The sequence below is a fragment of the Harpegnathos saltator genome, unplaced genomic scaffold, assembly GCF_003227715.2.
Source record: "Harpegnathos saltator strain DR-91 unplaced genomic scaffold, Hsal_v8.6 scaffold791, whole genome shotgun sequence".
NCBI classification, from domain to species: Eukaryota; Metazoa; Arthropoda; class Insecta; order Hymenoptera; family Formicidae; genus Harpegnathos; species Harpegnathos saltator.
In genome coordinates, this window is record NW_020230639.1 from 872,501 (window position 1) to 895,392 (window position 22,892).

At 46.4% G+C, this 22,892-nt stretch overlaps 1 protein-coding gene across 1 annotated transcript in view; it reads left to right on the forward strand.

Annotated features, from left to right (window-relative positions):
* Positions 1 to 22,773, forward strand: part of Imp (IGF-II mRNA-binding protein) — a 23,995-nt gene extending 1,222 nt beyond the window's left edge. Inside the window, exon 2 of the mRNA XM_025306637.1 lies at positions 22,706 to 22,773. Within this exon, the coding sequence (XP_025162422.1) occupies positions 22,706 to 22,773 (68 nt within the window). The remainder of the gene's footprint in view (positions 1 to 22,705) is intronic.
* The last annotated feature ends 119 nt before the right edge of the window (positions 22,774 to 22,892 follow it).

Here is a 22,892-nt window from a genome sequence, read left to right on the forward strand (position 1 = left end):
TTTTAACGTATAATACGCCACGTTTTGTTTAGACGTTTTTTATCAGATCGTAAGAACCGCCGAGCAGATGTAAGGAACTGCTTTAGCATGCCTGCGACGCTTTCTAGACGTTGGCGCGAGTATTCCCTTCGTAAGAACTTCGCGAAGGGACAGACCGAGATATCTCGGCAAGTCTCTCTCAAGAAATTCCTGCGGAAAAAATATTTGAGATACGTCGTTGTGTTATGTATATCGATAATCGTTCATCGATTATTATATGTTTTCTTTTCTGATGGATGATGTTCGCGCTTCGTGAAATTGCCGTTTCGACATGTTTCCGGTGTTTTAACAAAATAGTGACTACTATCATTGTAGCGAAATGGTCAATGTTATCGTGCAAATTATCCAAAAACATAAATTAAGTACTAAATCATAAAATCCTTATTACTGAAGTAAAAAATACGTTACAGGATATAAAACATATTTATAGGATACATAACGTAAATCTAGAGTCTGCATAGATAACAATTAAGAGAACATTATGAGATCATGCTTAAGAATCAGCCTCATGTCGTATAAAGAAAAAATGAGAGCTAATTTTTTTCTGTTTTTCTCATCATAGAGAAACTTATGTCTTCTGCCCCCCCCTCTCTCTCTCTCTCTCTCTCTCTCTCTCTCTCTCTCTCTCTCTCTCTCTCTCTCTTTCCCTTTCTCTCTGTGCCGCAATTTTCATCGCTATCAATTGAAAGTTTATGAGAGTACAGACGAGTAAGGGAAAAAAGTACCTAGCGATCAGAGAATAACTCGGTAGACCGTACCAGATACCGGTGACAAATAGATAAATAGTGCCGTTTAGTAGCACTCGGCGCGTTTGAACCTCTCCGACTTCAATCAGCGGCGCGACAAGATTGAAACTATACAAACCACCGGTGGCGTAAAGTTCGCGCGCTACGAGCCGCACAAATTTATGAGCATCCGGAATTAGGATATCGCCCAACAGTGCGCGAATACGCGCGAAACGCGGACGTTATATCTCGAGTGGCCACACTTCCTACGGCCTCCGAAAAGAAGATTGTCCAATTCGCGCGCGATCGACGAAAGAGAGAGAGAGAGAGAGAGAGAGTGAGAGTGAGGGGGGGGAGAGGGAGAGGGAGAGGGAGAGAATGAGAGAGCGCACGCGCGTGCGCGCGCTTTTCGCGGTTCGCTTTGAGAACCGCTGAGAGCCTCCGACTCGCTTCCGCCGAAAAAAGGCGGTCTTTTCGCCCACGTTGTATGTCCTCGACACGCGGCACCAAAATTCCTTCTAATCTCATCCAGCCTTTCGTCTCGTGTGCTCGTCTCGTTCGTGTACACATAGCAAAACCCCGCGTGTCGTTCGAAAATCGCGACGAGCCTTAAGCCTTAAGTTGCTCGCTGAGAAGCATCGGCGATTGACGCTTAATCATTTCGGGCATTGGTGCTCTAGAGATCATTGAGAATTTCTCTGAAACAAGCATGTATATTAATTTAGAACATCTCTCTCTCTCTCTCTCTCTCTCTCTCTCTCTCTCTCTCTCTCACGATGAAATAAGTCGCGCGTAATCTTGTCAAACTCGTAGATAACAGATATGCCTAACAGTCTAACAGATATGCGCTCAATATGCGTCTATCGCTTGCCTATCTCGACGTTCGCTCGACTTGACTTCTGTTTCGAGTCTGTGTGAATGAGTAGTCGTCGGAGTATTTCGCCGGTTGTGTCCTATTTTCCTCGAAGACAATTTCGCATCGCGTGGAAAACTTATTCACGTGACGGAACACAGACGCGCACGCATCAGCAAAATGGCGCCGGCTACGTCGCCTGTGACAAGGTCGCGCCTGTGTGCTCGCCTCGGCGATAAGTCGCTGATAATCGCGAACGCGTCGGCCAATGTGTCGTTTGTCGATCGCGCCGATTACTCCGGGGCTTCGGCTGTCCCCGCCAAAGCGAAAGCCTGGTGTGTACTCGAGGGATTTATCAACGACGAGAGAGCGTACAACAGTGCGCTTTCTAAGTGTGTCGAAACGCGCGTCGATAAGTTTTCTATTCTACGTTTAGATGCTTTCCATGATTATTCTTTAGAAAACTAACCGTTCACACTGGCAGATAGTCGCGTGTCATATCAGTGAAAGAAATCTTTAACCTTGACGGAATCTTTAACCGTGAAAGAATCTTTTAACCTTTCGTACGCTCGAAATATTTCACTTGTGCGATTCATTTGTGTGTACCTGTTACGTCGAAACTGTTTCGAAACACGTGCTCTTTCGCCATTTTGTTTTCCCTGCGTCACATAAAGAGTCTACATAAAGAGATTCACAAAAAAAATGCACACATACACGGGCGCGCGCGCGCGCGCGCGCAATATCGGACATATCGGAACCAGCGATATATACATATCAGAAACAACTAGGCACATGAAAATTTCTGTCTGTCGAAAACTTTCCATCTCTTTTTCTTTTACCTCTTCTACGCGCTTACATTTTTAATACGCTTCTAGTACGCGTATCCGTTTATCGCAACGTCATCTTTCGAGACATATAGCGTGTCTGTAACTGTTAAAATCATCGGCTGCCGAAATTAACGATGTGTGACGAAACGTCAGGCGATTGAACGTGCCCGTTAATCGCTAGACTGTCGGCGACTATGCTAGTCAAAGCGACTATTCTGTATTAACGCACTCGAAAAGAGTATCTAAAGAACGACTTACCCGTCGCGGATCGTCTAAACTCTTAATTTACTCACGTCTAAACTCTTAATTTAAATACTCACGTTGCTCCTTCATCGACCATATTAACATATTAACATATTAACATATCCTTTAGTTGAAAGATTCGTCCCCGGAAGGACGAATGCTCGATGTTGGTAGCATTTCGTGAATATTTCCTTTGGAAAATTCGCAACCGAGCTTTGAAAATGAGGCCCCGAGAAGCATCATTAGGGGGAAATGCACACATACACACAGAGAGAGAGAGAGAGAGAGAGAGAGAGAGAGAGAGTTGTCGCGCTTCCAGAGGAAAGATACTTTCCACGAAAATAATCCTGGAAGATAGCGACCGAGAAGTAAAATTGCACGACCCACATATACCGCGTGTCGCGTTTGTCGCGGTTGACCCTTTTTCGATGAGGCAAAGTTCGTCGTCTCGGTACGATCCTGACCTAACGTTCCCGACTTATCCCGGCGATCGTGAGAATTCGGACCGGCACTTGACTAGAGCTCCGAGTCACGCCCGCGCGAATAGTCGGGTTCTCCCGCAGCCGAAGAGAAGAAATGTGGTCAAGGTCACGAATGGCTGCGCGCTCGCGCTCGCGCTCGTGACGTATGAACCGCTCGTCGCCGTCGCCCTCGCCACCGCCACCGCCACCGCCACTGCCACCGCGCCACCGTCGTCGCCGTCTTCTTCGAGGTTGAAATTTACATCGCGAATAGCCGCCGATCTCTCATCTCCCCAGCTCTCCTCCGCCTCACTCGCCGAAAATCGGTTAGTCACACTCGTCACGTTCCGCGCGCGTCCATGCCTCCATGCTATCCAGATCATAAATTCCATCGACGAGTCTGTAGTTCTCTCTCTCTCTCTCTCTCTCTCTCTCTCTCGTGCGCTCTCGCGCCCATCGGCTACCTCATTACGGCGTGTTAGTGCACGCACGTGCACATGGTGTCCAAGCGCCGCTCTGTTTGCGGCCACGTTTCACCCTTGACCTCCCGACGAGGAAACTGCCAGAGAACCGAACAACTCTTTCGCTTCAACACATCAACAAGCTTTGCTATACCGACATCGGATACCGACACGCGTGCGCGAATATTATATATCATATATTTTTCTTCTTTTTTTGTTTTTCTTTGGTGAATGCGTTACATTCTATTTACGGTACGAAAACGACGCAATCTCGCGAAACTAAGTTAACGACACGTGTTCGCTGTGGTGATGAAACATCGTGTTAGAATGGAAAATTGTCGTTCTTTTGCAAAAGTGTCAGTATATCGCAAATATTTCAAATTCGCATTCCGGTTCTCTGGAGAAGAAAGCAGGAAACAGCATATACATATCTGGATATTGCGGTGTTATTTACTTAGATGAGGAGTCTGCGGTCGAGAGACTTTTGCCCGAAATGAATCTTTCGAAGAGAAAGAAAACGACAGGACAGGTTATAAATTGGCCGGGAAGAACGTCTCGTCTCTGAGAAGTACGGTATCTCCGTGATTTTAAAATCGACGCGATGTAAAGCACGCGGTGAAAACTGGAAATCGGTGTTTTCTTACTCTGGCGGTTTCCTTCGAGTGTATGTGTAATCATACCCTTAGCCGATATATATCGAGTAAGGGCGAGTAAGGGCTGCTTAGAAGCAAGCCTACAGGAAGGAGAGCCGGGACGAGCCTCTTTCGGAGCGATTCATGGCGAACGCTTTCTCTCCCTCTACTTCTACCTCTACCTCTACCTCTACCTCTACATTTCGTTAGCAATACGGTCGTTGCTTCTGCAGCGTAGGGGCCGATCCTCGGATACAATGCCGCGCGAAGAGCGTTACCGAAGAACCGCGGGCCAGAACTAGTTTGGTGGGTTGTTGAGTTAGGTTTTAGAACTCTACCAAAGCCGCGCGGCCTAATCGGGCTTTAGGAGGCTCGCATGCCGCTCTGCCTACCCAACGACCGAACTATGTTCGCTCGTTTTGGAGCATTTGTTACACCGAGGTGTAATACACGTACTTTGCGTTATATCTCTAAATGTTTCTCATGTTTATGTTTTACGTTTGAATATCGCCGTTGCTGCTCAATATTAGTGTCGCGTAATTAAAATTTGTTCTCTACAGGATTTTTTCCTGCATAAGATAATTATGAATTTTTTCGGGAAATTTTTTACTTGGAACTAATAATTTGAAGTTGAAGTTTAATTACTAACTTGATAATATAAATACCGTTTCTCTTCAGATGTGAAAAATGTAATTGTTTTAGAATCACACACACACACACACACACACACACACACACACACACACACACACACACACACACACACACGCACACGCACACACACATACACACACACACACGCGCGCGCGTAAAATAATTTTCCCTTTCTCTCGCCAACCATGTGTCAAACAACAAAAGTGGAAAGCCACGATATAGTTATAGATTACAGGATAGGATTATTCTCTCTTCGAGTCAACGTCATCGATTTTTCATTTGCTTTAACAATGCGTGAGACAAAGGAGGGCGCAAAAGGGCGTGTGTACTCGTTCGTCCGATACGACGATACTAGGAAAATCGGCGAATGATATGCGGAACGGTTTTCGAGGATTTCCCCGAGGAGAGCGCGTTTTTCCCCAAATTCCACATCGGCCGGCCGCGCAGACGACGCGCGGTAACGTGCGTGCGCGGCATGCGTCTTCCTCTTTCACAGCCGGCATTCGTGCACGCCACTCGGCACGTCGCGATCTTGGAGACATGACGCCGGGCCCGAACCTGTCGAGACACCAACAGGAAGCTGCCACATTCTTTCATTCTGGCAGCTTCTCTTGCCGCTTTCTTCTTTCCTGGTAGCATGCCGCATTGATCAACCGTTATGTCCGTTGTGTCTTAACTTTGCCCGACGGAATTTCGTCGTTTACTAGCGCGCGAGCCGAAAAATAAATAAATCCGCATCACGTACTCGTCATCCCATTCACATATTACATATTGCATGATTGATTGCGCGAGCATGCGCCTTCATACAATTGACACTGACGTTTATCGTAATATCCATTTTGTGGGAATAAAACGAAAGACACGTCGCTAATGTGCGGAAAGAGGAATTATTTCGTGATATGCGTGGGGCTGCTGTGTGCAATATATTGAATATCCTGCTGAGGAGCTTTATATGTGTGTTTACACAAGCAGGGATATACACTGTATTTTCTACACCGGCGTGAGCAGGCGTCGAGTGCGAGGGTTCACACCCGCCAATGCGCTCTCTCGAGAGCTAGAACGAGCAGATGCTCCTAGGAATATATTATTCGCATCCAAAACTGCCTCTACTCCACGCTCGGTATATATACCCCTTTTTCAAACGTCCGCAAGAAACGTCCCATTTGCTTCGAAAAAAAGAGCGAGAAAGAGAGAGAGAGAGAGAGAGAGAGAGAGAGAGAGAATGCGCGTGCGTGTGTGTATGTATTTACATTCCTCTTTCCTTTTCGCTTTTCGATGTTTATTTCAAACCATTGTCAGCCATTTCGAGCGTTTTGACACTTTCGTTGTAATTTTGACCGTAGCACGCACTTTTGTCTCTAAATGTTAGAGGCTCGGTAAACAATTATTAGAATTAAAAATGTACACATCTATAGCGAAAATGAGAATGAAAAAGTAAGAAATCAATGTGAAACGCGCGAGTCGCTTATTTTCAACGAGAGTCATTCACTATGCGGCATGTGTCACGCTTTCGAAAATTACGATTAAGATAGATACGTCACGTCAATTTGTACTCGTGTCTCACTTAACTTCGGTATCATACAAGAAATCGTGTAATTTCCATACGTATCATAATTCGACGCACTTGGCTTCGAAAGTAAACCGTTTATAAACGTCTCTCTTTCGTCCTGGCCCCGGTTCGCCGCGCGCCGCGCGCCGCGCGCCCGCGACACGGCACAGAGAAGATCTTGGACAAAAAAGTGCAATGACTCTGTATTATTTGTCGCACCTTTCCCTCTGGGGCGTATGCGTACCTCGGCGTACCACCGAAGTTTATGCGAGCGAATAAACATGTCCGCGCAATCTCTTTCTTTTTTGTAATCGTTGCCCGCGGCCGGCTTGATTTGTCGCGTGCCTCTGCTCGAGACCACCTGCCCCCGAAAAAAGTTACCTGTTAACAGTGCACCGGTAACCGACACTGATGGGGCCTCACGATTCTCTCTCTCTCTCTCTCTCTCTCTTCCTTTTCCTCCTTCTCGCACAGGCCCGACCAGCCCTCGGGCGCTTTCTTACGAAGCTTTCTTACGAGGCGGACTGGTCGGGCTTGACATGAAGTGACCGAGAGAGACAGGAAAAGAAAGAGAGAACATCAATTATATTATAATGAAACTTTCCCGATATGGACGATACGAACGAGCGCGATCATTATCATGAACCGTTTGAATCCGCTGAATTGATATGTATGTATGTATTATCGAACTTCGTTCCGAGAAAATCGAGAGATATTTTGTATTTGTGTCTTCGTATGTTTCTGTTCCTTTTTTCAATTTCATTCGAACCGGCGGATTTGATTTCGAATCGTTCATTATCAATCAATCAAATGTACAATGCATGTCGCGCTCGTGCAACGCCACTCAAACTCCGGTCTGTCGTCGCCCCTCGCCGCACCTCGTGTCGCACGTCGTTTCTGATTCTGGATCAGCTCGGGTTCGCGCAAGAGGTTCGTGAAACCTTAGGCTCGCGTCGCACACAGTGCAACGCGCTCCTCCAAGGCGACTTGGCCACGTGTCGTTATCTTTGCGGTGCATACGAATTAGTGCAGCAAGGTGCAACCGTGACCAAGCCACACTTGCTTGTCCACAATGTGCTCATACAACTTGTGTCACCGAGAGAGAAAGTGGGAGAAGGAGCGGAATCAGGCATTTGATATCGACAAGTATTAACTGGTATCAGCCAGCTGCGCGAAAAACACCTCGGGCTGTCTGTATAGAGCTGGTCGAAAAGTCGACCGTTGAGAAACGGGGTCGTACTTGTTGCTCTTCTCGCGCAATATATCTGGAAACATATTTCCAGCAAGCGGGATCAATCGTCGTGTCTCGCAAAGTCTTTCGCAAAGTCATCGCACTGTAACACGCGAAACACGATATCGCTCTTGCCTTGGCGATTGACGTGGACTGGAACGGGAACTGCTCGAAATTATCGAACAATGGGCGTTCGCGTTCGTACACTGTCACATTCGAAGAGGCACGCGGATAACACGTGGATAACGAAATCTTATCGCGCGCGTAATCGTGTGTGGAGAATTATCAGATATCTCCGCGGTCGATTCTATCCCGCGCGGAATTTCAGATTCCACGAGCGGAGCACTCTGAATTCAATGGCGACGTAAATAGAGTTTTGGGTGAGTTTTTGAGTGGTAGAAACACGCGGCGTGCCCGCAAAGAGGAAGGAAGTGCTATCTTTAGCGTCGTGAAGACTGCCGCGTTAGTCTCCCCCTCCCCCCCCTATGTCTCCCTCTCTCCCTCTCTCCCTCTCTCTCTCCCTCTCTCTCTCTCTCTCTCTCTCTCTCTCTCTCTCTCTCTCTCTCTCTCTCTCTCTCTCTCTCTCTCTCTGCCCTCTGTCTTCCTTTCTTTTCTATTCGTTTTCTTCTTTCGTCATTTCATTATCACACAAAACGAACCTCACTCAACGGTAGGTCCGTGAGGAAGCTGATAAATAAGATAAACTATCATCATCGATGATATTCCTACGTCTCGCTTCAAGCCCATCTCTGTTCAGAGAAATTTTGATAGGAGATTTTCTCTCTCCCTTTCTCTTTCTCATTGAAAAAGAGATAGTCACAAGGGCTCTTGAGTGCAAAAACATTTCTATTCAGAGATGCATGATCCCCAAATGTTTAGTCGTCAGCACTCATTCTTTATTTGCTTTTTGATTTCTCTTATCACACTTACTTGAAGAACGCATTCGTGACCGCACCGTTTTAACTGAACCGGTTTAACTGAAAAAATGTTCCACTTACATATTGAGTCATAAGTTATACAGGTTTAAATGATCGCCGATCGCTCCTGGATGATTCAATCGCGCGCAACAGAAGATCTCTCTCTCTCTCTCTCTCTCTCTCTCTCTCTCTCTCCCGTTTCCTTTGTCATCAACTCTCATTAATCTTCTCTTGTTAATTCAATTTTCAAATAATTATTTTATAGTATACAACTAGTTTAAAATCTTTTACTATAATCTGGAAATATTAATATAAAACATTTTTCTTCCTTTCTCTCTCTTCTTTCCCTGCCTCGCTATCGCTGGTCTCTCCCGAAAAATCTCGCCGTCTTTGTCCCTCGCGGCCTTTGCTCGACTGCTCGAAGACACGTGTTTGTTTTAGATACCCGGCCATTGACTTCCCGGCAAATAGCGCGGCGGCGTCACTCGCCAGAGTTTTCGGCGGAACGAAGCGGAGCGCCTAACGCGTTTCGTGATCGAAGTCGCCGCCGCCGCCGCCGCCGCCGCCGTCGTCGCCGGCTTCCTGTCACGCGCTTCTAAGTTGTCCCCGCGACCCACACTTGGTAGCTAAATGTGGCCGTCCGATTCTGAGTTTCGGTTAAACAGCAAGTATGGCGCGAGCGCGCGCGCCAATGCCGAATACCGAAAACTCCGCTGAATTCGTCAGACCGCTTTTCGCTCGCAGGGATTGTTATTTTTCATGCACGTTACTCTGTTCGTTGTATAATTGAATATCTAGGAAATGTATAGATGTAAGATGCTGTATACGTAGAAACGGGCAAAACTGCACATGATCTCACAAAAAGGAAAGATAACGATAACGAGATAACGCTAGAAAATTCGCTAGTTTTTACCAACGAGATTAATAGTCGTGATTGTCATCAATGTCATAGTAAATATTTGGCGGAATAACCACTAGATTATTTTCCAAATAATCAATTTTTATGATGAGCACACGGAGCCGAAACGAGTGATTCCACGGTTTCGTAACGACAACTTTATAATTTTATCATTGCAATAATATTTATATTAAATTTTATATTATAAACTCACAAACACGTAACTTTCCACTCTGTCGAAACGTGCATACGTGTTACTTTTCAAATCGTTGCACGTAGATATAATTGAGAAGTAGTTTTATCATGTGAGTGATACGGGACGGATTTGAAGGCGCGTATTGACGAAAGATTCTGCAACTTGTTGTCGAGGAAGCCAGATAGAGCATTTCGCGGTATTACTCGAACAGCCGTCACGACTGTCCCGTTAATTCCTAATCGTTTGCGATAGCGCTGTTGGACGATGAAACTGTCAATTAGCATCCTAGAGTAGCCTCGGTGAGCTCGGTTTCGAGCCAACCAACCAACGAACGAACGAACGAACGAACGAACGATCGGACCGACGATCGGAACATCGATCGATTCGTAAAATTTAAACGATATAATGAGGTTTCTTTCGTTGCTTTCTCGTACGTCGTACGTTTCCGTTCCGTACGACGTTTCTTCGTCTCATCGGACCTCACATTGATAAGTCCTGCTCTCGAAGTTTTGGCTCAGCGTTTCGCGAGAACGTTTAACGTCGGTCTTGCGTCGGCGATGTTCGCGCGCGAAAGATCGAAGACTCTTCGAGGGGATGTAAGGCGAACGATAGGGCGAACGTCTGTGTTGGGACGAGATTTCGGATAACTGGCGGGTTGTCGGGTTTCGGGACGGGGATTTCACTCGACTCACGACTCAGTAGACTCACGGTGGTGCCAAGTGCCAAAGGGGATGGAAGCTCGCGATAAATGATAAAACTGTTAAGAGGTTAAGGGCGAGGAGGAGGAGGGAGAGGTGCGCGCACACGACGTCCGGCCCACGTGCACGTAATTGTCAGGTACACGCGAAGAGAAACCTGGGTCTTTCGACAGGTGTCAATGAACCGGTCAACGACGTATCCATCGAAGGATACGCGACGACTCGAAAAGGCGATAGCCCCGGCGCGGCGGAGGAAGAACGAGCGGGAAAAAAAATGCGAGCGAGCGGGGCTGCTCGTTCGCACCTGCCTTGGTGAGCTCGTGCGACCCGAGCTCACGGTGATTTCACATTTCTCGCGGCTCATCCGCGCGAGGCGGACGTGAAACCGATTTCTCGCTTATGAAAGGAACATTTGAAGCTCGTGGCCGGGAATAGTTAATAGGGACACGGGACGTCCGTCTTCAGCTCGCGCTGTTCACGCGTGTCTCACGCGTCATTTCATGGAAGGAAGTGAGAAAAGGGCGGGAAAGTAAGAATTATGTCCCGTGGCGGATAGGAAGCGCGGTTGAATCACGGATTTCGGGAAATTTCACGTTTCTTTCTCTTCTTCTCTCTTTTCCGGGCGTACACGCGAGAGCGCGTGAGACGATCAACCGTGCCGTAGCGTATCGTTAAGTTGATGGATCGCAGCAATCGGAGATGTCTTTGTACGACTCTCTCTCTCTCTCTCTCTCTCTTTTTTTTTTTTTTTTTTTTTTTTTTTTCTCTCTCTCTCTCCTCTCTCTCTCTCTCTCTCTGCTCCAGTAGGAACAATTATCACTGTTCAAACGAAAAGCGAAGGCGGTAATTACCGTTAGTCGGATAATTTCAGAAATATCGAAATTCCGGGCGCGAGAGCATCGCGCTATTATCTCGTTAATCGATTCGAAAAGCGATAATATTTTTTTCGCACATAGTCGGACATGAGTCGTGGGGGACTTTATCGAATAGTAATTTAATCTCTGGCTGATGATAAGAAAACGAATTGGGCGTCTTAAGGACGTAGGAAAATAAGATTTACGCCGAAAGATCTGGCGTCCTGGAGAACAAGAAGAAGGGAGGGAGGGAACGAGCAAAAATCTAACAAGGCGCACGTGTTTTTCTGCACGAGTTTATATTCTTTTTCTTTATGCAAGTCTTTCAATCTGAGAGGTGAAGAGATTCCACGCTTTAAAGTCCACACGTCGAATATCGTGCGACTTGTGTCAAATATACCATCAGGGAGATCTTGAAAAGAATACAGTGGAATAGGATATAGCGATTTATTAAAACACATACACAAAATATCGCATTTATATAATATATGTAATAATAATCCGAGATAATATGATATATATCTCGAAGCATGAGGCAGCTCAAGATTAAAGTACAACGAATTGAAGGAACGTAATATTCGATATAATCATTTGTGAAATATTTAAATTGTCGGGTACGTTCTCTCTCTTTCACCCCCTCCTCTCTCTCTCTCTCTCTCTCTTTCTCTCTCTCTCTCTCTCTCTCTCTCTCTCTCTCTCTCTCTCGGCAGACAAACGACGCAAAAATTTGCCAAACTCATTATTTATCCACTTAACCCAAAGTCATAGCTCGGATATTTCGCACGTAGCGCGCGCACACAATTGCTGCGAATGAAAATTTAAACAATCAATTTAATCCGCCGGTGGAAAGTGTATCGTGCCGCTGACTATATCGACCAGGGAAGCATAGAGTGAGAGAGGGTGACAACGACGACGACGACGACGACCACGACGACGAAGTTGTGACGGGATCTCGTTCTCCGATGCGAGAGAAGGAAACGGCAGTCCGTACGTCGAGAAAAATTACATCGGCACGCCGCCATTAATCTCCGAACGAGCGGATATTATTTTAATTCTCAAGTCTTGGACCGAGTCTCTTCCGAGAAACGTCGGCCTTTGTCCCAGCCGGCTGCTCAGGAAAGAAAAGTGACCGAGTGATTTAATCTACGTACGAATGAACGAACGAACGAACGAACGAACGAACGAACGAACGGACGAACGAACGAACGAACGAACGAACTAACGAACGAGCGAGAAAACTTATTCGCTAGATTGGAATTCGAATAACGAGGTGTTCTTATTTTACGACACTGAGGTTCAATTTGTAAATATTATAACCGTTGACGTCACACAACGTTAAGACAAGACATGCTTATTTTCATTTTGCATCGAAATATTAATGGCCGAAAGAAAATCATTAATTATGAAAGAGAGAGAGAGAGAGAGAGAGAGAGAGAGAGAGAGAGAGAGAGGAAGAGGGAGAGGGAGAGAGAGAGATCGATGAATTTTCATTTCGCTTTTTTTTATCACTAGTTTTTGTTTATTCGTGATAATCGAGATCGGCATGCAGAAAATGGACGACAGGATATTGTTTATATGCGCTAATATGCCATTTTCATTTTCATCGGTTGTAAAATATCACCGTGGCGACTGATAAGAACGACGCTCACTCCAAAAAAACGTGTTCTTACGTGTCCAGGTAATGCGACTCTAAAATCGTACTCTAAATGTGAACGATACTGACATTGAGTGAGACAGAGAGGGGAGAGGGGGGAGGGAGGGAGGGGAGGGGGAGGGAGGGGGAGGGAGGGAGAGAGAGAGAGAGGAGAGAGGGGGGGGGGGGGGGGGGGGGGGGGGGGGAGGGAGAGAGAGAGAGAGAGAGAGAGAGAGAGAGAGAGAGAGAGAGAGAGAGAGAGAGAGAGAGAGAATGCTTCTGTGTGCGTCATGTGTGCTTGCGTGCTTCTCTTTCGTTCCTATACTCGCGCGACGCGCGAGACATATACCGCCCGGCCTCACAACGGTCCGAAACTCTGAACTTTGTACGTCGTCAGATAATAGCCTCCCGTTATCTGCGCTCCCACGCATAATGTTCATTGACGCATTTTGGAATGCGTCCGTGACCGTGTATCCGACTAATTACTGCTGTCTCTGGGACGCAAAAGTGCATTTTACTCTTCGATATTTGTAAACTGCGATGAAAGGATCACGATAATTAAAAAAGTGGGACTCATCCTGGGTTTCAATATTTATTTCAATATTTATTTTATACATACATACATACATACATATATATACACACACACATATATATATGCACACACACACACACACACACACACACACACTCACACACATTTCAGGAATTTTTGTAAAATTTATTTTGCGATATTCTATGCTATAAGATATTTGTTTGCATTTTGTAAAGAAAATATTACAGATAAAAAATAATAAAAAGTTACAATTGCACATTCAAATAACAAGTGTAAAAGAAGTTTCGAATAAAATCTTGAATACAACATTTTTCTCAATTTCGTCGTGATTAATCGTTCGTTGGCTGTAGCATTTCGAGAAAAAAGATTCGATTAGAGGAGTGCATCGTGAGTGCACCGTAATCCTAATCAAATATCGACTTTCGTTTTACATCTTTGACGATGAGAGATATTTTGTGGAGAATATTTACCGCAGGGATTAAATATTCTTTTCATTAACATTTAATTAATCTTGTATCATAATCAGTTATTAATTTTTGTTCCGTTATTTCCGTTAATGCTGAGCACTCTATGCATATAATAAAATATAAGTAATATGTAAGTAACGCCGAGTGCGCACGTTTATAAGTTTACGTGTAAATAATTGAATAATTCACTGCGATAGTCGAGATATGTTTTAAAAAATATCTGTCTATAAAACACCAAACCCCAATACTCTTAGCGGAGTATCGAAACTGTATTCGACAATGCCTACTGAGACTCGAGTCTATGCCGGATGCAGCTCGTTTTTGATCGATAGAGCCAAGGACGACCGTCAGGCTCCTCGTGCGTTTAGAACATCCTAAATTTACCGCGCGGTGCGGATTCGTACGCCCCCCCCTCCCCCTGAGATATCGCGAAACTCGAGACTGAAAGATATCTCAAAGGACCTCTCGCAATTTTCAATCGTTTGGACTGAGATCTCAACAAAAGTGTGACAAGTTAGTTTTTCGAGCCTCTTTTATTTTTACTTGTATTTTATATCGTCGGGTAATCGTCGGGATCGTGCGTGGTAACAAACGATATTATGTACAAGTAAAAGTAGAAAAATACGTGTGGAAGGGTTAATATGCAACTCCGTATACGCGAACCTAAACGGTCACACAGCGAGAGGAAGTAATTAGTCCGCCAAACCCCAGAACGTAGTCGGCTTAGTAGACCATGGCGCGTATTCATATCCCACGTTAGGCGCTAAACGTAAGGGGCATGAGTGTACGCGAACCCCCCGTGCGTTTATTCAGATAAATTCTGTGTTTCGGCCGGCGGAGTAGGCTCCCTCAAGGATATGAATAATGCATCGAAAAAGTACATCGTACTGATAAATATCGGAAGTCTTGGATTACGCGAGCCGTTCGGGCGCGATAATACGGGCGGGTAACAATCCCGCGAGAGCGAGTAGAAAAAGGAAATAGATGGAGCGGAGCAGGCGTTCACGTACGCCGCGCCGCGCCGCGCCGGTGTGACGGCAAAATTCAAGTGATTCTCTCAAGTCTCTCTGCAGATGTTTGTTTCGACGTCTCCGAAAATGCCCTCCCTGAGCTCAAACGTGAATTCTGTCATTTGACAGCTAACATATTGGTTGGTCGTTGTTAACAATGTTAATAATCTTTAAATGACTCCTTCACTTCAATGGGAAGAAAGGAAGGGGGAGGAAGGAGAGAGAGAGAGAGAGAGAGAGAGAGAGAGAGACTGCTTCGTGACTTGTGTCACCGAGGAGCGAAAAAACGGATATTTATCTTTTTTCTGAGGCGCGGAGAGTTAGTGGCTCGATAATTGGTTGATCCTGTTGGCGAGGACGGAACTTCGCATTTGGCGCGCTTTTCTGCGCGGATTCCCAGTCAGGACCTATCTTAACGTGCGTGGGCCCGCTCTCTCGCTTCATTCGACAAACTAACCTACCCGTCTAAGTAATCCATTGTGCTCCTCGTGCTCTCTTTATGTGGCCGCTCTCACGCTGAGGGACTGGCGCGAAGGCTAGAGGGAAAAGAACGATGGAAAGAAGGAGAGAGTGACTGAGCGAATGAGCACACAAGTGAGCGAGCGGGAAGACGAGAGGACGCGGAGGGAGATAGAGAGGAAAGAGGCTGGATCGAGGACGAAGGAACGAGAAAGAGGCACGCCACCACAAGGCCAACCGAATCCTAAACGTTTTCTGTTGCCTTGCGCTTTTGCCGTGCCGAAATCACCGTAGATTGACTAACTGGTCCGGTTTTATTTATCGTCCAATTGCCGGACAAGCCGCGGGCGGTATTTTTCTGAAACCGCGCGCGGTCGCGCTTCGCCTGGTACGACGGTCTTGATATTTCAGTGTCGAATCGCAGCGATAACTGCTGGAAAATTGCTAATTTTTTTAATTAAATCGTTCTTATTTATACCGCATATTATAATGTTTCATTCAAAGAAGGCCATTCTCGAATTCAATCGTGCCCATCGTGCCCGCCGCACGTGCCCATCTCTGATTTTTTCCTCCCCGGTCCCCGGTCTCTAAATTCGCCGCTATACTGCTTGTTTTCGCAAGCGGTCAAACGGTTATTACGTAACCCACTGATTAAGCACACACGACATTCAATCTTCGTCTTCGTGATATTTGCTTGCTAAAAGGACACCTTGTGGTGACTCCTACAGAATGGAAACGAAACGATAGTACTGAAAATCCTTTAGATCCTTTACAGCAGCTTGCTCACGATCAATGCCCGGAAACGGGCTTCTTCCCGAAAAGGAGTCAATCCATTCCTCGAAGTATTCGCCTCAGGCAGGAAGGAAAGGAGGGTGGGAGGGAGAGAGGGGGTGAGAGAGAGAGGGGGGGCAAAGAAGTCACGTGTTTCTCTCTTTCCTTGAAAACCTTGCACTATCGGAGAGCAAACCGACGGAGTAGATTTTTGCGATCGTCTTTCAGGTTTTCCCGATACATATACGCTATTCTTATTGACTCGCGCGCGAATGCGCGAGCGCGTCGGCTCTTAGTGACTCACAGGGTGCAAAAGAAGGACTTCCGTGGGACTGCGAGGAGCGGTAACCCAATAGTAATTTATGTACCTAACCGTGCCAACCGCCGTGTCCACGGCATCGGTATTCAGCATCGGCCTGGAATGCGCAACAGGAACCTGTTCTCATTCCCATTCCCATTCCCGGCACAGCGCTACCCAAATATTTCATTACTTCCCCGTGGAGCCGGGGTGTACTTCAGCCTCTCTTCTCCCTTCGTCTATGCTCCCCCCCCCCTCTCTCTCTCTCTCTCTCTCTCTCTCTCTCTCTCTATCTCTGGTTCTTCTCTCATGATACCTCCTCACCTCCCCGTGACTCCCTCTCATCGCGGCGCAGAGTATCGTCAGTATTATGTCACTCGATGACGAAGTCCTTATCGCCGACGCGGTTACCGACCAATAAATTCAACCGAGATGCCGAGGTCGCCAAATATCTTGGTGAAATCCGACGGGCTTCAATTTCGGGCCTCGAAGCCAATTTCTTCGTTGCAAATTCCTACGTCTCTGTTTGAATTTATTTAAGATTTAAATTCAAAATTCGGACGAATTTTTTTGCCGAAATCAGGATAAGTGATTGGATTATCTCATCCTTTAATTTCAGTGAATCGAACCAAGAGAAACTTTTCTTATACCAAGTAGTTCTCAGAATGTCACGTGACTTTGTATCTTGTATGTTACTGTAAATTGAGCAAAAGCCGCAGTTTACTAATGATATGATCTAGACTGAAAGATTGACCTCTGTTTTGTGAGGATATTTAGAAGAAATAATTTGGGGATAAAGTGGTCAAACGCAGGCAGTCAGGCATGTAGAAACGAGTACATGCGACCAGAGAAACATCGCGTCATATCAACCGGCGAGATAGGAGATCGCTAACCTTGCACTTTGGATGCAACCTCGGGTCTACCTTCGTCCATCGAGCGATCTCTCTTTCTGACGTTAGCATCGCGGCGCTCCCCTATAAATAACCAATATGCTACAAGTGGGGAACGGTGCTTAATAACTGATATTTAATATCGTTGCATTACATTGACCTTCTCTTCTCATCATTCTATACTTTTATTTACATTCAAAGATAAGAGACTGCAACGTTATTCTGTCGATGATGTACAAGACAAAGTATCATTTCTCTCTTTCTCTCTCTCTCTCTCTCTCTCTCTCTCTCTTCATCTAGTGCAATTAACATTTTAATAAGGGAGTATTTAGTTGTAAACATCTTAAAATGCGTAATGTTACCTTGCTCAAACATCAATTTTTCAAGCAATTTATATATTTAATGGCATTCCAACTAAAAACAAACATGACGTAAAATACAATTTCATCTTTCAATCATCGAAACATATATTCACGAAAAGATTCTTGACCAATATTTTTTTTTCTACGGAATGTGAATGTGTCGTTGCCCCTATTTGCACTTGTAAGATAGTCTCGAAAAGTCCAAAAGCCCAATACGATTCTATACAATGTCTGTAGCAATTTCCCAAATAACATCTTTGATATTTAATTCGGGAAACTTGCTCAATTTTTCAATTTGTCCAATATATCCGGTGTGTTTACCTTTTTGTAAATCTTCTTAAGGACAAAATACCGCGTACATAAGACAAATTTAAGCGCGAGATTCGCTTTATACTTTAATAGACTCGCTTGTACAAGTCTAGTATGACGACAGGTAAAGAAAAAAAAAAGGAAAAAGATAGAGAGAGAGAGAGAGAGAGAGAGAGAGAGAGAGAGAGAGAGAGAGAGAAGACGAATGAATATATATATATATATATATATATATATATAGATGGGTTGCACGGCAATTCTACGTCTAGATAGCTCGCTTAAACTCGGCTGCTAGCTTGCTGTAACCCAACCTAATCCAAGCGGCGAGAAGAAATAGGCGCACGTTCTTTCTCACTCACCTACCTAGCTAGGTAGCTAGCTAGATACCTACCTACCTACCTACCTACCTACCTACCTACCTACCTACCTACCTACCTACCTACCTACCTACCTACCTACCTACCTACCTACCTACCTACCTACCTACCTACCTACCTACCTACCTATCTACCTATCTACCTACCTACCTGGTGGCGCAGCGTTGTAGACAAAAGGAAGGCAGAACATAGCAGAATACAGTAAAGCAGCAGAGCAGTGCAGCGTAGAGCAAAGTAGAGAACGGAGCAGAGCAGGATAAAAGGAGGGCCCACACTAAGGAGACCTTGAAGGCTGTTGGCCGGGTACCGGGGATCTAGTGCTGACCTACTATAAAGGCACTTGCTGTCCTGCTCGTCCGTCAAGACGACACACTAGCACCCTCTCCTTCGGGAGAAAATGCCTGCTAACCCACTACTCTCTTGCTCGCGCTCTCTTCGTTCTTCCACGCATATACATACACCGGCTCGGCTCGGCTCGGCTCGGCTCGACTCGACTTCGAAACCCGCTTCCAGACCCGCCTTGGACCACGCGCGCGCTTAGAGCTCTCCGAAACGAGGGCCCTACGTTCGCCGTCTCACTCCTTTCTATCTTTCCTCTTTGCCTCTTTCTTCACTCGTCTTCTCCACGGTAGTAGTATCCCCCGTGCTCGCTCTCTGCCTTCACGATCTCGTTTTCACTCCCTCTTTTCAGTCCTCTCCGCTCTCCTCTGGCTCTGCTTCATCCCTACACATGACCCTTTTCTGCCCTTCTCCGAAGACCCCTTCTCCCTCCTCGTCACATCGTCACTACTATGTGTAATTCGCCCCTTCTACGTAGTGTTTCTTCTTTGCTCTCAGTCCCTCTCTCTCTTTCTCTCCTCCCCCCCCTCTCTCTCTCTCTCACTTTCTCTTTGACCAATGTTCTTTCTTCATCTTTCTTCCCTCTCTCCCTCCCTTCCCCCTTCTCTCTCTCTCTCTGTCTCCCTCTCTCTCTCTCTCTCTCTCTCTCTCTCTCTCTCTCTCTCTCTCTCTCTCTCTCTCTCTCTCTCTCTTCCTCTTTCTCTCCTTCTCCCTATCTCTTTCTCTTTCTTTCTCTGTCTCTCTCGTTCTTTCTTTTCCTCTCTACTCCTTCTCCTTTGCCGTCACTCTCTTTCATTTACTCGCTCACACGAGCGCGTGAACGAGAAAACGAGAGAGAAGGTATACGTGTGCGTGTTTTGGAGGGAGTAATACCCATCTAGCATAGCAACTGCTGTTTCTGCATTTCTTCGCAGCGCGCCCCGAGCGAGATACCGGTATATTTTAGGTGTATAACGGGTGTCCTATCGCCGAAGGGAAGCACTGAAGCTTTCCCGGAAGTTTACGTTTATTCGTTTTTTCGCAGTTGCGACGGTTCCCATGATCGTTGGAAAACCTCCGATATTAATGCAAACTTTCGCATTTCGACGACTTTCCATGCTTTATATTTAACCACGTATTTTTATTGTATCCTAAGGACGCTTAACATTTCCACTGGGGTGACGACATTTCATTTAACGTTAAATATTCGTATCAAAGATTGTTCATCTGATATCGAAAAGCAATAATATCTTACATATTCTCGACTTTAAATTTTCACGCGGTCTCCCCCCTCTCTCCCCTCTCTCTCTCTCCCTCTCCTTCTTTCTCCCTCTTTTTCCCTCTCCCTCTCTCCTTTCCTCCCTCTCCCTCTCCCTCCCCCCCTCTCTCTCTCTCTCTCTCTCTGTCTCCGTCTCTATTTCTTTCCCATATTGCTCGATATTGTTGTTACATCATCACTGTTACGACACTATTATCGCTCTTTTTATTGTTGTCGTTGTGTTGTTACGTGCGCGCTCCGTCAAACCCAAACACTTCTCAAGCCCACTTTAGCGAATACGACAGCGCAGTTAACCCCGCCGGTGCAATCTCGTTCCATCTTTACGGCACGTGAAATCGGGTGTAAAATGCGCGGCGTATTTAACGCGGCATAAGAATCGAATTAAAGCCTCGTCAGGACGTAACCGCGGCTCTCGCCCGTTCTCCCTCTTTCTTGGTTCCCCGTCATCGTGTGTATCTCTGTGTCTCTTGTTCTCTTTTACACCGCCGAATTGGCTTTCGCATGAAACCTGTTGGCTACGCGGCTGAGCACACTGTGTGTGTGTGTGTGTGTGTGTGCGCGTGTGTGTGTAGATACACTTACGAATATTATTATTGCGCGGGGCAGCTCGCGCGAGGGGAGACCTGACACGAGACATACTAAGTAGCCATTTAGATGCTACTCTTTTCCTCCCGTTCGTCTATCTCTCTCGTTATATTTCTCCTCTTCTTTCTCTCATTGTCGGGCAAAAGGGAAGGAGACACGCGAATGCGCCATTTCTCTGCTATCTTATTCCTCCACTTCGTTTCATATTCGTACTTTTAATTCATTCACATTTCCAAGCTGCCTCGCGCAAGTCGCCAGCCACAGCCGTATGGATACTCTTTACTGTACTCGAGCGTAGCGTTCTAATAAACTGTGCGTTTTAATAAACGCGCGAACGGGTTCGCCGCTCAACGCCCACGCCGTGTGATCTTGCTCCTAACTGACTGAGAATTCGTTTGGCGGAAAAGAGGCGTTTCAGGAGGCGCCTGTTTTCACTTGCACAAGCGCCAAGTTATCAGTACGATCGAAAGCTTATCGGAGCGCGGAATATTGCGCACAATAAGTTACACTTGCGATTATACATATATATATATATATATATGTGTGTGTGTGTGTGTGTGTGTGTGTGTGTATATATATATATATACATATATATGTTATAATATTTGCAAGTTTAATTGTAATAATATCAGATTGCTTGCTGTGTATTAACTAAGTGATTAAATCATCTGTCACTTATCAATTACCACTTATTCGCGTTCACGAGCGAATTTTATCCGAAAGAATACAGCAGATAGGATATGGTACTCTTGTAAAGTGAAAAATAATACAACGGCAATATGCTGAGAGCAAAGGAAACGAAGCGCGATTGAACGACAGTTCAATCCCCCGCCCCTCCCCCAAGCCCCAACTTGAGCGCTCGCGCTCAATTAAAATTTAAACGAGCACATACATACACACGTACGGACGCAAGTCCGCCAGCGCCGCGGCCGTGGCACTCGAGCGCCTCGAGCTCGAGCTCGAGCTCGAGCTCGAACGGGCTCGCTTAACGAGCGCGCTGCTCGTCAAACGGCCGCTCGTTTCTCGTCGCGGTAGGAATGAATCGCGGATCTATTCTTCTCGCGCGGCGGGCGAGGCGAGCATCGGTTATGGTAGATTAGACAGCCCGACCGGTAAGAACGCGCCAGGTACACCTGGTTACCAGGTAACCAGGCGCGTAGGAAACTCGCGCGAGGAAAGGAAATACACACGTGTACTACTCCTTCGTCCAAGCTCGTAATACTCCTTCAATCTACCTCTTCTTCCCGCCCCTTCTCCTACTTAGCCGCCAACTCCGAAATCCGTCCGGCACAGTTCACATAACCTCTTGATCCTGATTAGAATATGAGTGAGGTGTAACTGCGATAGCTTCTCGGGGGTCGGGCTAGTTAGTGCCGGCGCCGCCGGTCGCGATTCTCGCGCCGTTACCCGCACACGTGCACGCGCACCGGAAAGCGCAATCCGGAAGCGGCAACGCGGAACCGGTGCGGCCCGGTCCGGTCCGGTCGCCCGGCGCTTTTCCATGGGAAAAGTCTCCCGTTTCGTCCCCGGGATCGGAGGTCAGAGCGACCGCGACCGCGTCAAACAAGTTGTACGCTGTGACCCGGTGATCCAATTCCTCCGTTCATTCTGAATACGCCTGAGAAAGTATCGACCTAACCAAGATCAGCCTGACCTCGTCGAGCTCGTCGTTGCTCCTAACGGTTTTCTGACGAATAAACGTGCGCTCTCAGACTTATTTATCTTCAGGCTTAATCGCGTTAACTTTTTTCACGACAGCCACGCGAATCGCGAGAAGCGAAAAGCAGTTGGCAATTATTTTCACTTGGAGTCTTTGCTCTGTATTTATGCGCGTGCGAGAAACGTCAAGCGTGAAGCGTGAGGGACGCGCCACACAGTGTCGAGACGATCATTCCGTTAAATAACTCCGTAATTACTTGCGCCACTGCGACAATGGGGCAACCGTTACTTTTCTCGGCTTCTAGTGTCTGAATAGAAGCCGAAAGGTCACCCCGCACCGTACCGTAACGAGTGTCCAAGCGAGGTCTGGTCCGCGAGATTGGTAATCGTTCTATTTACCGGCTACCGGCGCCGCGCGCGCGCGCGCGCATCCATGAATTTTGCTCGCCTCTTTAGAGACACACCTGAAAACCTGCCCTTCGTTTTCGTTGCAGGATACACTTACCTCGGATCTTCGCTCGTGGTGGAGCCGTCTGTGGCAAGCGGAGCCAAGAAACGGTGAGTCTCTGAAACTTTGCTCCGTTCTGAGTTCTGTGTTCTGACGAGAGCGTGGCCTTCCTCGCGTGCTTCGATACGGCTCTTGCACGTGACAGAAGAAAGTCAAGCGACGAAAATTCATCC